Genomic DNA, 15,599 nt, shown 5'->3' with positions numbered 1-15,599 from the left:
CTCAGAGACTTTAACGCAGCCTAGAAAAGTTGGCGTTCCGGAGAGTGCGACTTGTTTGACACATGGATGCCTTCTTATCGCATTTAAAAATTTGCTCATGCTGAACCACACTAAAGAGTTTTAGATCTTTAGTGGCAACCCCAAACAGTGCTTAAATTGCGCTAAATTTTTATGAATTTAATCTTCTTTTCAAATTGCATTTAAGTATTTTCGGAGGCCTTGATGCAATTTAAACAAAATTTCATAATTTTAACACTAAAAAAACTCCTTTACGTACAAAAGATTCCGAGAATTTTTTATTTGGGGACCACTCTTATACGTAACCTCCTTCAAAGTCGTAAGTAACATCTTTTTACCAATGCAATTCTAGAGTATTTTGATGAAAAAATATCTTTCTGTACTTAATATTATCGGTATCCGGAAATTATCTACAGTCCTGTCTCTCCTTCAGATAGGTATTTTTGACATAGAGCATGGTCTCGCACCGCAAAATTGAAGAGGATATCAAACTTCATTAAATATGCCGTGCCGTCCTTATTCTCGTAACTGATGTTAGTACATGAAAGTTCGAATAGACCGCTGCACCCTTTTTTCTTTTTTTAATATATGAAACATTTGACGCATCATACAAAACATTTGAACATGAGGGAAACCGAGAATATATGCAGAAGAAAAAAATGCATATCTTTAAAATTAGACAAAGTAAGAATTCTAGCTGTTATGAACCACACGGGTAAAAAGAGGATGTAATAGATGAAATGGGAAACATTCGGATGACTTGTTTTACATGGCTACTTTGAATGAAACCGATACAAATATGCACAGAATTCATCGATTTCTTGCGCAAATACCTATTTCCGAATTTTTAAGCTGTAGGAAGGAGCCCCTTTCGTCTTAACCGTTTCCTGTGAAAGTCTGGTGAAAGTGTCACCGTTGTGCTAACTCAGCCTCTTTTGGCACTTCAAATCCCCCCCCCCCCCCCTACTGTCGGTTCAATTTTTAGACGTGCGCCCTTTACAGGGTGCATTAGAGACCTTTAAACATATATTTTGTTCCTTTTAAAATTACTGCTGATTTAGACACACCATAGCATATTTTGAACTTAACGTTTTCTTATTTCAAAATTCAAAAATAAGAGCAATCTGAACGCGATGCAACGATTCGTGCAAGATATATGCAAACATTGAATATCGACGGTGTTAGTCGCCAATCACGTAACTCGTTTGCGGTGTCTGAAAATCTCCGCCTCTACCTATGTTATTTTTTTAGAGGAGAACAAATTGACATCATTCCTTGAAGTTTTTGCAGAATTTTCTTCGCGCCGCGAGGAAAAATCACGGCAGTTTCAAAGAATTCCCGTTTAGTAGTTTTCGTTTAATAAATAAAGAATGACAGGAAGTCTGCAAACCGAGTTATGTGATTGCCGACTTACACCGTCAATATGAGGAGCGATGGCGTGGGTTGTGAGCCGTTAACTCGCAATACTTTGCTCCATGCCGTTAGTGAGATTCGGGAGAAAAGTTAAAAAACGAGGCCGGATTACGTATTTCCAATCCTCGGATGTGTTGCTCACGTATCCCATGAAGCAGCACAATGAATGAGATAAACGAAACCAACACAATATAGAACGAATTGGATGTACACGAGTCGAACAAAGGAAGGGTCCGCGTTGACGACGGTGCAGAGATACAACTATTTGTTCTCGGTGGATGTCCGTGCTGCATCTGCAAAATTGAAGGAGCTAAGGAATTTGCTCAATTTTGCCGATGAGGTGTCGCTCAGCTTTGAGAGAAAAGTTAAAAAACGAGGCCCAAGTACAGCTTACATATCTTTGGCCGTGTTACTTACGTAGCCCTCGAAGCACCAGTGCGAATAAGACAAACGAAGCCAAACACAATATGGAAATGGAGCAAGGGAAAGGATACTCTTTGACGACAGTGCTAAGATACAACTATTCGTGCTTTTAGGACGTCTATGCTGCATCTGAAAAATTGAAGGCGCGATGACGCGAAGCGTAAACTGGACCACATTTTGGAATAAGGAACCACTATTTCTGGCTCATTTTAGAGACAACATATTTGTTATTGGTTTCCCTGTGCAACAATATGCTTTTATGGAAGAGTCAGAGATAGTGGTTCCTTATTGCAAAATGTAATCCAAATAGCAGTGCTCCGCCTTAAAACGTAAATGAGGAATTGCTCAGATTCGGGAGAAAAGTTTAAGAAGAAGCTCGGACACATACGTTTCTCATTTTTCCGGCTTTTTGATACTCGATTCCTTCTTTTTTCTCAGGTTCATGTCTGATTCCTTTAAAGGATGGATTTGCAGACCCATATCTGAAGCTCGTGTAGACCGCAGCTCTAGCTCGGTTCCTTTGGAAAGTAATGGTGCTTGGATGCGTCTAGAAGCTAATATTACAAGTCTAAAAGTTGAAGTTTATGAACTTAAATACGTTCAATTTTACAATTTTTACTCTGTATGATGAATCAAATTTGAACCGGAAAATTGGGTGGCCTTGTGCTGCTTTGCCAAAATTTCCCGTACCTCCCTCCACGTATGGGCTGCTCTCTAGGAAAATATCATATTACACCCCCTTACCCACCCAAGGGTCTACGTCCTCAGATTTGAGCGAGTCCGACCCTGCCTGAAAAAGCTTGAAGATCTGCATTTTTGCACGTTTAATTAAGTCATTGTACTATTGAAAGTACTATCAACAAGGAAACTTTTACTTGAAGCAGAAGAATTGAAAATGGAATAATTCAATATTCGAACATTTCCTCAAACAATAACGCGTAAGTGAAGAAAAATTTCTCACACGGGAGTTAATCTCCAATTTGAGGCGTGGAAAAAATGTGGGATCGCGAGTGAGAAAGGCAGAAGTAATTACCGACTACAGCCGCACCGCAGCTGTGTCCCTTTTTCTTTATTTATTCCCCTGCAATTTTGGGAGCATGCGTGTGCCAGAAGATATTTCTGCCACGGTTAGATTTTGCGACATTGCCAGAAACTTCGCGATCGCGATTTTTGGTAGAAAATTTTGGTGACCGCAATTGCTGCGTTTTTGGGAAATATCGAGATTTATCACTCTTTAAGTTAAAAAGAGAAGTGTTATTGATTATTCTGAATTTGATTTCAAAGTGTTTGTCTGCAACTTGGAAACTTATTCCCACATGGTACGAGGTTAAGCATTCGAATAAATGTCTCTTAATGAAACTTTCACGTAGAACACGATACAAGTAATTGTCAATGCGAATAGCGTATTCTACGTGAAAGAGCCTCCCTAAAAAAGGGCCTTTTTTGGCCCCTTTTCGGGAACCCGGGGATTTCGTTCGTTTGTGGCTTAAATGAAACCTTATGATGAGGTAAGCCTCCAGTAAAAATTTTAGCTTGAGTATACGTCTAGTTTTCGAGATACAGCGTTGCAAAGTTGGCATATTTGAGCTTTAAAATTCTCATATTCTCAGGTATCTGATTTTCTGAGAACGATTCAATTGGATGTTTTATGATATTTTGTAAAATTTTATCAAATGTTAGTATTATTATCGAATGCATATTTCTATTGAAAAATTAATACTACTAATTCTGTTAAAACAACGTTGCAAAGTTGACATAAAAACCTATTACAAATGTTCATTTTATCAAGTTTCTTAACTTAAAAACGAACTTAGTGACCGCTAAAAGATATGTTTTAGGGGTTTAGATGAAATTTCATGATAGATTAAGGCTTTTGTTAAAATTTAACTCAAAATGCAAGTATAGTTTTAACGATACAGGGTTGCAAAGTTTATATATTTGAGCTTTAAAAATGTCTATATTTTTGAGTTCTGTGTTTAAGAAGCTACTTTCGTAGAATTTAATCACGATTTAAGGCAGGAAATCAACCATTTATGTCATCTGTAGATCAATGTTTGTATTTGAAGAAGAATACTTTAATCGGTGGTGATACAGCGTTGTCAATGCTTAAAACTTTGAACTCTGCATGGATTATGATTTTTTCTTGTTGAACACGACTTCAATGGGTTTATTTTGGGGCATCTGGATCAAAGATATGTTTTCAACATGCTCTATACATATACGAGCTTGACATGATTGGCACTGCCAAGACACTGCACCGTTGCGTATTGAGAATATACTTTTTTCCAGATATATTTCACTGGGAGATGGATGTATTTTTTATCAGAATGGAGGGGTCAGCGAATTCTACCAAGAATTTACATCCAGTGCCGAGATCATAATGTGAATGCTTAAATTCATTTTGAAATACAAGTATGAAATATGACAATAGCCTGGTCCTATTCTCTTCGGAATGCTGTCACTGTGACACAGAGGTCTTAATACTATGGGGACAACCCTCAACAAAAATGGAACTTTAACAATTTATTAATGAAAAAATAGTTTGTAGTCATGCCGAAATAATAATTTTTGACCAATCCATGCAACAATATTTTAATAATTTTAAATATTTTATTATTTTAATTTCTTTTTTTTTTATAAAATTATCTATTTAATTTCTTTTTTTATTTAACTTTCTCATCATTTGTAATTCTTAAGTCGAAGATATTCTATCCTTTAAGGAACAATGAATGTATTGTCTGTATCAAGATTTATTTGTACTTAAAAAACTCGAGCGTTTCCATAGTTTATGTTTGTTTTTGCATTCTGCCTAAAAAAAAAGGTAAAATTGACATCCAAGGGAAGGTAGAAATTTTTAGATTTTGAAAGCAACACTGATGCTGAGCCATTCATTGTATGCCATAAATTCACTTGGATTACGTTTTAAAATCAGATAATTATTGGAAGTATCCTTATTTTAAACTTATTTTATAATGGAATGTTAAGAGAAACTTAAATAAAATTGGCAACAGTGCCATTTTAATTCCAGTTTTCACCTAGGATTGACAAAAGTCCTCCACATTTCTTTGCTTCACAATATCACTTATCAACGATTTTTCAATCTTGTCTTCAATAAAATAACACAAAATAGACATTTCCCCAGATACAAGTTGAAAACTTTGCAACACTGTATTATTGTATCCTTTTATAAATTATACTATGCATCTACAAGTATCACTAATTGTTGATTTTATGCCCCCAAATACAGTTCGATCTTCAGTAATAGCGGTTTGTGAATGAGAAACTTTAAAAAATGATCTTTTTAAAGCTGAAAAATGTAAACTTAGCAACGTTGTACTGCCAAGACAAGGCTTACGCACGAGTCAAAACTCTTACTGGAGACTTTTTATATTATAAATTATCGTGTGCGCCTCGTGTAAGTATTGTAAAGTTATTTTTGAAGTTGGTTTTTGGAAGAAAATCCATAAAAATATGAGAATTTTAAAGCTTAAATATGCCAACTTTGCAACGCTGTATCCCGGAAACAAGACATATACTCAAGCTAAAATTTTTACTGGAGGCTTGTCTCATCATAAGGTTTCATTTAAGCCACATACGAATGAAATCTCCGGGTTCCCGAAAAGGGGCCATTTTTAGGGAGGCTCTTTAGGCTACGAAACTTGAATCTGAATGCTCGAATTCGTATACCTAGTCTTGTGGTTCAGTGGAAACGCATAAATCTACGTAAGAGGCCTTGTCCAGGGGAAGGAACATGACGTATCTTCTTGCACATGTGATCACAAGAACCGAACCTATGTTTTTATTTTCAATTTACGGACACGCATACTTTTTATCTTTTCACTAGCAACCAATTCATGCGCGATGGTACCATGGTCTATTTTCTGTAAAAAACTAAATTTAAAGCTATTGTAGAGCTTACTAAAAATGAGGGGTAGTTCTGGAAAAGTAAACCTACTCACATATTGAACTTTAGTTGGGAAACTGGTAAAATTTTTTAACCGAAAAATTCATTGATCTCGCCTCCGATTCCGCGGAAAGTTCAGCGCAATTAGAGAGTGAAATTGCGCATTCATATTCTTATGAAATTTGAATGAAAATATTGTAGGGTTCTTCAAGCAATGGACAATTTGAGTTTAAACAACGACTGATCCAGCTGGGTATGTGAGGTAAAAAACAAGAATCATGATAATGTGTACTAGACAAATTATTTTGTTGCTTCAATAGCATGGGTGGAAAAATTGCTAGTTACAGCAGTTACATACTCGCCAACTACACCAGCGCATTTGATCAGCGATAACGAATAGATGTTTCTTCAGACGTGCAGAAGTCAGAGACGGATGGGCCCACAGTTTACGCACGAAACATGACAGGCGAAAAATAGCCAGGGTAGAGGACGAAAGTAAGAGGGGAGGACGAGGACGCATGAGTACAATGCCAAAGTGAAAGGGAGGAGTGACCGGCTGTCGCGGTCCAGCGTGTGCGGACTAGCAGGGTAGGAAAGAATCCGTGGGTAAAGTCCAGAGCCTTTGCGGGCAAAAACGCAGCCGATTCAGATAAATTCGATCGGAAGCCCCGTGTGCGTCTTTCGAGGAGGGCAATCGAGATCGGGTTTTAATTCCCTCCTGTCTTACGAGGGGATGCCAATGCGGTCAGAAATCATATCCCATCTCGGGAACTGAACAGTTGGCCCGCGCTACTGCCTCTCGTTCTTCGAACAAGAACAATAATCGCCCCATTCGCCTCTGAGTTCGGGATTTGGTATCCCAAATTCTTTTACCTGCTCCGGCCTCTTGATCGAGTATCGCGATCGAAAAGCGACGCTTGGTCGTTCGCGAACTCGGAGGGCGATCAAATTAATTTCAATTCCCTCTCGACCCCTGCTTAAGAGGTGCCGTTAGCTTGTCGTGAGTTCAACCCGACATAGGCACGACAAAGCAGCGATTAGACGTAGCCAACCAATTATGCCCCGCCATTTAACCTATGTCATCTATGTAGTCCCGACAAGCAAAAAATTTCAAAAATCAGGCAGCTGATCCTAAGAGCTTTCGTCAAAAGCAAATCTGAGGTAAATAGGTCTAAGAGTTGTTGATATCGAAGGAGGACGAATTGCAAAGTGGCAAAATAAAAAATTTATTGTTATCCATTCGAGGTAAATTTTGCAACGTCGGTTTCGCAAATGGAAAAACCGAGGGTTGTTGGTACATTTAAAGATCTAGAGCTTTCATTTGTAAAAATCCGAGGTAAATTGTAGTCCAAAAATTGCCAAGATTAAAGGAGGAAAAAGTCTGGCGGCAAAGACGAAAATATTTTGTAACCAATTCGAGGTATATTTTGCAACCTCGGTTTCACAAATCGAGAAACCGAGGGGTGTAGGTACCTTTAGAGGCCTAGAGTCTTCATTTGCGAAAATCCGAGGTAAATCGGTCCAACAGTTCCGAGATTGAAGGAGGTTAAACGGTCTGAGGGCAAAGACAAAAGTATTTTGTTCCCAATTCCAGGTAAATTTTGCAACGTCGGTTTCGCAAATCGAAAAACCTAGGGCTTTTGGTAAATTTAGAGACCTAGAGCTTTCATTTGCAAAAATCCGAGGTAAATTAGTCCAAAAATTGCCGAGATTGAAGGAGCATAAACGGTCTGGCTGCATAGACGAAAGTATTTTGTTACTAATTCGAGGTAAATTTTGCAACGTCGGTTTCGCTAATCGAAAAACCGAGGGGTGTCGGTACATTTAGATACACTGACCTATCATTAGCTAGAATATGAGGTAAATCGGTCCAATAGATGCCGAGATTGAAGGAGGAGAAACGGTCTGGCGGCAAAGACGGAAGTATTTTGTTACCCATTCGAGGTAAATTTTGCAACGTCGGTTGCGTAAATCGAAATAGCGAGGGTTGATCGTACTTTCAGAGACTTAGAGCTTTCATTTGCAAAAATTTAGTGTAAATTGTTCCGAAAAATGCAGAGATTGAAGGAGAATAAACGGTCTGGCGGCAAAGACGGAAGTATTTTGTTACCCATTCGAGGTAAATTTTGCAACGTCGGTTGCGTCAATCGAAAAACCGAGGGGTGCTGGTACATTTAAAGACACAGAGCTTTCATTTGGTAGAATATGAGGTAAATCGGTCATATAGTTAACGAGATTGAAGGAGGTTACGCGGTTTGGCGGCAACGACGAAAGTATTTTGTTACCAATTCAAGGTAAATTTTGCAACGTAGGATTCGCAAATCGAAAAACCGAGGGGTGTTCGTACATTTAGAGACCTTTAGCTCTTATTTGCAAAAATCCGAGGTAAATTCGTCCAAAAATTGCCGAGATTGAAAGGACTATAAACGGTCTGGCGGCATAAACGAAAGTATTTTGTTACCATTTCGATGTAAATTTTGCAACGTCCCTTTCGCTAATCGAAAAACCGAGGGGTGTGGGTACATTTAGAGACACTGAGCTTTCATTTGTTAGAATATGGGGTAAATCGGTCCAATTAGTGCCGAGATTGAAGGAGGTGAAACGGTCTGGCGGCAAGGCGGAAGTATTTTGTTATCAATTCGAGGTTAATTTTGCAACGTCGGTTGCGTAAATCGAAATAGCGAGGGGTGTTCGTACTTTCAGAGACTAACAGCTTTCATCTGCAAAAATTTCGGGTAAATTGATCTGAAAATTGCAGAGATTGAAGGAGAATAAACGGTCTGGCGGCAAACACGAAAGTCTTTTGTCCTCGATTCGAGCAAAATTTTGCAACGTCGGTTGCGTAAATCGAAATAGCGAGGGGTGTTCGTACTTTCAGAGACTAACAGCTTTCTTTTGCAAAAATTCAGTGTAAATTGGTCCGAAAATTGCCGAGATTGAAGGAGGAGAAACGGTCTGGCGGCAAAGACGGAAGTATTTTGTTACCCATTCGAGGTAAATTTTGCAACGTCGGTTGCGTAAATCGAAATAGCGAGGGTTGATCGTACTTTCAGAGACTTAGAGCTTTCATTTGCAAAAATTTAGTGTAAATTGTTCCGAAAAATGCAGAGATTGAAGGAGGACAAACTTTTAGTGGCGGGTGGGACGAACATATTTTGTCCTCAATTCGAGGTAAATTTCGCAACGTCGGTTGCGCAAATCGAAAAACCGAGGGTAGTTGGTACATGTAGCGACCTAAAGCTTGCATTTGCAAAAATCCGAGGAAAATTAATTCGAAAATTGCCAAAATTGAAGGAGGATAAGCGGGCTTGCGACAAAGACGAAAGTATTTTGTTACGAATTCGAGGTAAATTTTGCAACGTTGGTTGCGCAAATCGAAAAACCGAGGGGTGGTGGTTCATTTAGAGACTAAGAGTTTTCATTTGCAAAAATACGGTGTAAATTGGTCCGAAAATTGCCGAGATTGAAGGAGGATAAATCGTCTGGCGGCAAAAACAAAACCAAGTCATTATCAGTTTAAGGTAAATTTTGCAACGTCGGGCATGCGATTCGAATAAGTAACGGGTGCTGGCAAATCTGCAAGTTTGTAATTTCCGAGATCGAAGGAGGACAAACAAATCTTAAAGATTTAATTTTACAGATAGAAGATATCGTTATTGAAAACCATATCTTCGTTCCCAAGCATTTTTAATTTTAGATTTTTTTTTTTTTGTAATTTGCTTAAAAATAAATAACCACCATTCAAAAAATATCATTAAACATTCTTCTTTAAAATGAACGGTCGATATCATCAAAACCTGAAGTATGTTGATTATATAAATCCCGGCAGTGGAGTACTTGCACCTGGTGCAATAACTCCTACTACGTAATGCTTCCACCATGGTGCAATAACTCCTAGTACGTATGCGGATTTTTAAGTTGCAAATGTATAATTTTTAAGGAATATATTGATCAATCATCGAAATTGGGTCTTTATAATAAACGGGCAACAATGTTTTCACTCCCTCCCTCGTTATATATACGGGTTTCGACGATGGTGCAACAACTCCGGAAATCTTGCATGGTGCAACAACTCCTAATCCATAAGAATATATATATATATATATATTATATATATATATATATATATATATATAAATCGCGGGTGGTATGTTGACTGCATTAAAATTGTTTAAAACGCACCGTGGAGACATTTGAATGCAATAAATTTTACCTTGGCTTAAGTTAGTTTATATATATTAGTTCAAATTATCATTCGATTATTGAATCAGCAGTATCTTTAATGCATTAAAACAGTCAACTGCTCGCACTTCTTGTTATCAACTATCGATTGGGGCACTACAAAAACCCATGACTGTATTGCGGTGTCTCAAAATTTCCGCATCATTTATTTTTAAGAGCGTATTGTGTGACCTTATGATTCGAAATTTTCCGAAAAGGACATAGAATAGTAATAGACAAGAAATTAAAGGCAATGTCGATGAAGAGTCACTCTTTTATTGACATGTATAAAATGCAACAGCTTTTACTGTTTTTAAAAATTTCGATTGTTTTTTAAATATTAAGTACGGAGTGGTTCAGACCGCCCGTGTCAGACTATATTTTGATTGTTTTAGGTCGCGCGAAAACAATGACCGCGGGATTGCGCAGAGAATAGAATTTGGAAACAATTTTCCTATTCGGAAAGACTTTTAAAATTGCCCCCCCCCCCCCCCCCCCCCGGGGGGAGGAGGCTAGGGAGGCCTCGGGACCATGAAATTCGGGACCCTTGGGATGAATTCCGTATTCAACACCACGCTTTCTGACTCCTTACGCCCTAAACAACCGAGAAAAAGCCTAGTATGGTGCAGATTTTCAGTGTCGCTCAGCGAATGGACTCCCCGCTTATTTGAAAAGTGGCGCGTCAATTTGTATATTTTGCCGCGCGCGGCACTGGAATTGGCGGGAACCAATGGGAGTGGATGTCTCACTTTGTTTACATTCGAGTCATTTTGATAAGAAGTTGTAAACAAACGTGGCTCTTCCTTTTCATGAAGTTGTGAGAAAGTCCTTTGATTATCAAAGTTGCTCGAGGTTCTTGATTTATTGTGGAAGTGCGGAGTAGTTTTTATTTACTTATCTTAACCATATCCTCCAAAGAATATTGAAGCCGATGTTCTCCTCGTTCAATCTTCATGTGTTCAAGTGGATGTCAAAGGTGGTCTCTCAAAGTATCTGTAAGTCCTAACTAATAGTTTACTTTTTCCTCCTCGTATTCTCACCAGAACTGTGTAGTTCAATTTATTGAGACTTTTAAATCCCACAAAACTTCAAACCTTTCACTTTGGTTCGATTGTCACTGTAGGTATTGCTAATTTATTATATCACCGGGGATTCACTTCTTGTTGTGGTCAACCCACTCCGAATGTTTTTGAATTTTAGCGTCTCACCAGTTTATTTACACTCTGAGTCACCTTTAAGAAGGAATTCACAGCTGCAACATCAAATTCTTCTTGCCTAGAACTCATGCTAAAGAAGGCCTCAGTCAAATTTAGAGTCTAAATTATTGAGTAGGGTCTCTTCGGGGCAGGCCGAAGTTTGATCTTCGTATGATGATTATGCGCCTTAAAAATGGTTGATTTCTTGCCTCAGGTGTAAGAGATTCACACATATCTCTGAAAGATTGATAACAGGATGGAATAGATTTCTCTTCAAGCCTTCAAACCTAGGCACTTATTGTTTAAGAACTCAGACGAGTGTTGATTTGACGACAAGCGGAGAAGACTAAATGCCTCATCGCTGCCATATGAACATTCACATGAGATGTCAAAATTGATGAGTCCTTGGCCTTCTTTAAGTCAAATCTATTTTTCTCCCCTCTGATCACTGCATTGTAGAAAAAATTCAATCTTTTACACTGGTAAAACCTATTAGAATATGCACACAGTGTTTCAGACCATCCGTACCAGGGTTTTTTCTCAGTTGTTCTAGGTTATATGAATTCATGGACTGCAGTAGGGTCGAATTAGGAATCGGCCGCCCAAGAAATTCAAAATTGATTGTCTCAGACCCCCCCTTCCCCCACGTCTCTACTGGGGTGGGGAGGGGGTGTGAAGGGGAGCTCATGCTCCTAAAAGTGAGGGTGACCGAATCGAGATGCGATTGTATCAGAACTGAAAAGTCCGTAAAATTTCACTATGATTAGATCTCTTAAAATCCAAAATTGGCTCATCCTAAGTCCTTTAATGATCCCCTGTAGAGGAGGGCAGTGCTTCCCTCCACATTTCTCTTAGGTCACAAAATTAACCTAGATGCTCTGGGAAAAGATGGTAGGTACAGCAGGCCGCAAGTAATCGACTTTTAGGAATCTGAATTTAACGGTCCCCGAGCCCCCTAGTCTTCCTTGGGAGGGAGGTGACCGGAGAGGGGGGGGGGGGTCAATATTTAAAGTGGGGGCTCCCTTCCGAAGTACAAATTGATAGCATGAAAATAATAACTAGCGAAACGGCACGGCGAATTGGATACAAATCAACGTGCTCCTAGGTCAAGAAATTGCCTACTTTTAGAAGTTGAAGGCGTTCAGTCAAACACGGTGACGTGTCCTTGTTTTAAGTATCGATTCTGTTAACTGAGGGACGGATTTTCTAATTTCATAATTAAGGGGCTTGAAGGACAAGGCGCATAAGTGCAGTTTTTGGTATCTCGAGGAACACGTGTTCGAAGTTTCGAAATTACACGGATACTTATGGCGGGACTTTTTTCTATGCTTATAATTTGAAATTATGGGGGCGAATTTTTCTCAGAATATGCATTAAGACTAGTTTTACTTGAAATGATTAATATCTCAATTTTTAAAAAAACTGTACATATGCGCCTCGTCCTTCAAGCTCCTCAATTCATGTATAGTTAGTTAATTATTTTATCAGAGACAAAGAGTTCCACGAAGAAGGCTCTACATTTATACATATTACGTACATGAAGATTCCAAAATGTAATGTTTTCAAGAAGGCAGCTTTTGTCGAACTGATTTGTATTTGAAGGAGCATGATATTCGCTGAAATATCCTTGCGCACATCGAGAGGAGTTCAATTCATTTTTAAGTCCACGGATGCATCATGATCATGTATGCAACAGTGTTAGGGCCGCGCAATGATTATGGAATGAGCGTTGTCGAGTAAAAATTTTAAAAAAGTTCCTTGCGGAACTGCACAGTTTTCCAAAGTATAAAATTCAAACTATTGTAAATACTTGATGAATGATAATATACATCAGTCAGCCTATCCTTCATGCAATGGCATCGAAATTTCACGTTTGACTTTTGCTACCCCGAAGTCTTCCGCCCCAAAAACGTAACGGTTGGACTGGAAAATTGACAACGTCATTACAGTTACTCAGGAAATGAAAACTCCTTTTGCCCTTGTTATCCATGACTCCTTTTATAAAGCACCCTTTTCGCAGTCTATATAAATGTGTCGCTCGTCTAGAACGAGCATTGCTCGCGTTTCAATTTTGCGCGTGCATCGGTTTGATTTGTGGAATGAAACTGTCTCGGAGTTTGTGCATCGACTTGTTCATTTTGTTCCTTTTAAGTTCAGTTGCACTTATAGGTTTTCCCTTGTGGACCAGAATGAAGCGTGGCTGCTTACGCGTGAACTTGCGAACCTGATTGATTCGATCAATACTAATTTTTGCCGTCTGGGCAGTACTAAGTGACAGGCGGAGAACAGTGGCGAGACGATAGAAATACTTGGATTTCTTTTTTTTTTCCGCTGAATCTCTAACTTGCCATGCTATGTTGCTCCTTATCTTACGGAACACAGTAATACTTTCTGTCCTTTCTGGCATCTTTCCGTTGGGTAATATCGTTCGTTTATAATCAAATACTAAAATACTCTGCCCCCTGGCCACTAGGTATGGCCCAACCCCTGGGGCGCTGCGCGCCCCCAAATGCCGCTTCTTACTCTTCTTACTCTTCTTATTCTTCTTTCTCCCCTTCCTCACCCCGTTCATCGAGCGTCTTGAAACATGATTTTATTAGAATAGAGAAGATAAGTGTCCAGGGTAAAGAGCTTACTTTAAAAATTATCTGATATGCAATTATTAAATTTTAAATTGATGTGGACGAAGTCCCGTAATATTGGGCAATATTTCTATCATTATAGTGGCTTGATCTGATATCCTAGGACTTGCTGATATTCTGACTGGCGCTAGGTGTAACATAGAGAACATAGTAGAAATGGTAAAAGCTTAAAATGAAATAATTGACCTTGCGAGTAATTTGCCTTATGCACCCTGTATTCTTCGCTTTCCTCACGAAAGAACTTACATACATATCAATTTTGCCAAATTTGCAAAATGCAAATTACAGTTTTCATCAGGAGAATTTTGGGCATTTCTTAGTGAAAATTTCCTCAATTTTTTCTGATCTCGTGCCAAAACGGGAAAAATTTCGGGGGAAAATCGCACAGGTACATTCTTATAAAATATATTGAATTTGTTGTGTCAATTTTGCAACCTTGTAATAGGGTTACGTTCCTTCGTCGGGAAAACGACGTGCTCTGCAAGATTTCTTGAAATTGAAAGTTTTGGCCTACTGTGAAGCGATCGAACAAATCGGGGGACAATAAGGTTGTCACTCTTATTCTACGAGGCCTTGATTTATCGACGAAGCGTTTGGACCTATTTTCGTTCAAAAATGAATGGCGCTTTTTAACACCCATCGCCATTGAGGACAGTCGAGAAGAGGGGGAGTGATGACGCCAGTCAGACAGCCGCTAATTGGCTCTGAGATGATAAAACATTTAATCACTTTAAGAGGACAAGAAAAATTCACAGATTCGCCTTAATACTTTTTTATTTGGCTTCTCGCTCTCACAAGCTGTGGAAGCGAGCAAGCATAGTGTGGCGCGCCGTTCTTTTTTTCTTGTAACGCAAATTTTATACACAAATTATCAAAAGAAAACTCATTTTGAAACCCTTTCCCCCTCTTCTTCAACTGTCCTCTTTTCTCTTCTTTCCAGCGTGATTAAAAAATAAGCCATTTCTGCGTTCACATCAATGCTGGTATGTGCAGATGTGAAATTAAAAAAGTCGTGTATCCCGAATGCAGCGTTTCAAAACTACCTCTCTCTTGAATTTTGTCATGAGAGAACGAAATGAGCAAGTCAATATTTTGCAAAAATATTTGTATATATTTTAGGACAAGTCAATCAAACTCTCATTATCAGAAAAATGGTGGGCATTACTTCATAAATATGCAACGGAGACAAAATGATTGGATTTTAACAGATGTTGTTTGTAAATGACATTAAATGGAAAGGCACACATATTGTCACCTTCCGGCCAAAGTATCGCAAGCGCCATGCGACATTTCAAAACTTCCGCCGCCATTTTAATTTTTACAGAGAAATCATCTCAACGAAGCTGTCCAAAAGTTTCACTGAATTTTGTTGTGCTGCCAATAAAGTGCAGTGAAACTTTCAAACTGATCAAACGAATAATCATTCTGTAAAAAATAAAATGGCGGCGAAAATTTTGAAACGTCGCATCGCGCTTGTGATACTTTGGCCGGAAGGTGACGATCTTTCGCACACTGAAAAAGTGGTTCGACTTGTGCTGTTCGTAAGAGGGGAGTGAACTCCCCCTCCCCTCCGCCCCCCAAAATTGATTATTATGCTCGTCAGCAGCAGCGCCTAAACTGAAGTTCAATTTTTCGTTCTCCCTTCTCATCCCTGCAAGGAATCTAAATATCTCAGTACCACACCAGAAACATTGAACACACCTGGTCGGACGGGATGAGAATGGTTTTAGAGCCGCGGGTAAATCAATATGTTTTGCAGAACGTGTTTGGTTGCCCTTAACG

General features: G+C 38.9%; 1 protein-coding gene across 7 annotated transcripts in view; it reads left to right on the top strand.

Moving 5' to 3' along the window:
- The window catches only part of LOC109037478 (guanylate cyclase 32E), a 141,716-nt gene that overhangs the window by 39,014 nt on the left and 87,103 nt on the right, over positions 1-15,599 (top strand). Inside the window, exon 1 of one of the 7 annotated variants that reach the window (XM_019052173.2) lies at positions 10,808-10,974. The exons of the other annotated variants lie outside the window; for them this stretch is intronic. Coding sequence (XP_018907718.2) covers positions 10,933-10,974 — 42 coding nt within the window. The 5' untranslated portion in view covers positions 10,808-10,932. Of the gene's footprint in view, positions 1-10,807; positions 10,975-15,599 lie in introns of those variants that run through there. 7 annotated transcript variants of the gene reach the window in all.

This window comes from Bemisia tabaci, chromosome 5, assembly GCF_918797505.1.
Source record: "Bemisia tabaci chromosome 5, PGI_BMITA_v3".
In the NCBI taxonomy this organism is placed as follows: domain Eukaryota; kingdom Metazoa; phylum Arthropoda; class Insecta; order Hemiptera; family Aleyrodidae; genus Bemisia; species Bemisia tabaci.
Note: the sequence above shows the minus strand (reverse complement) of the source record. Positions and strands in the feature narration are given on the sequence as shown.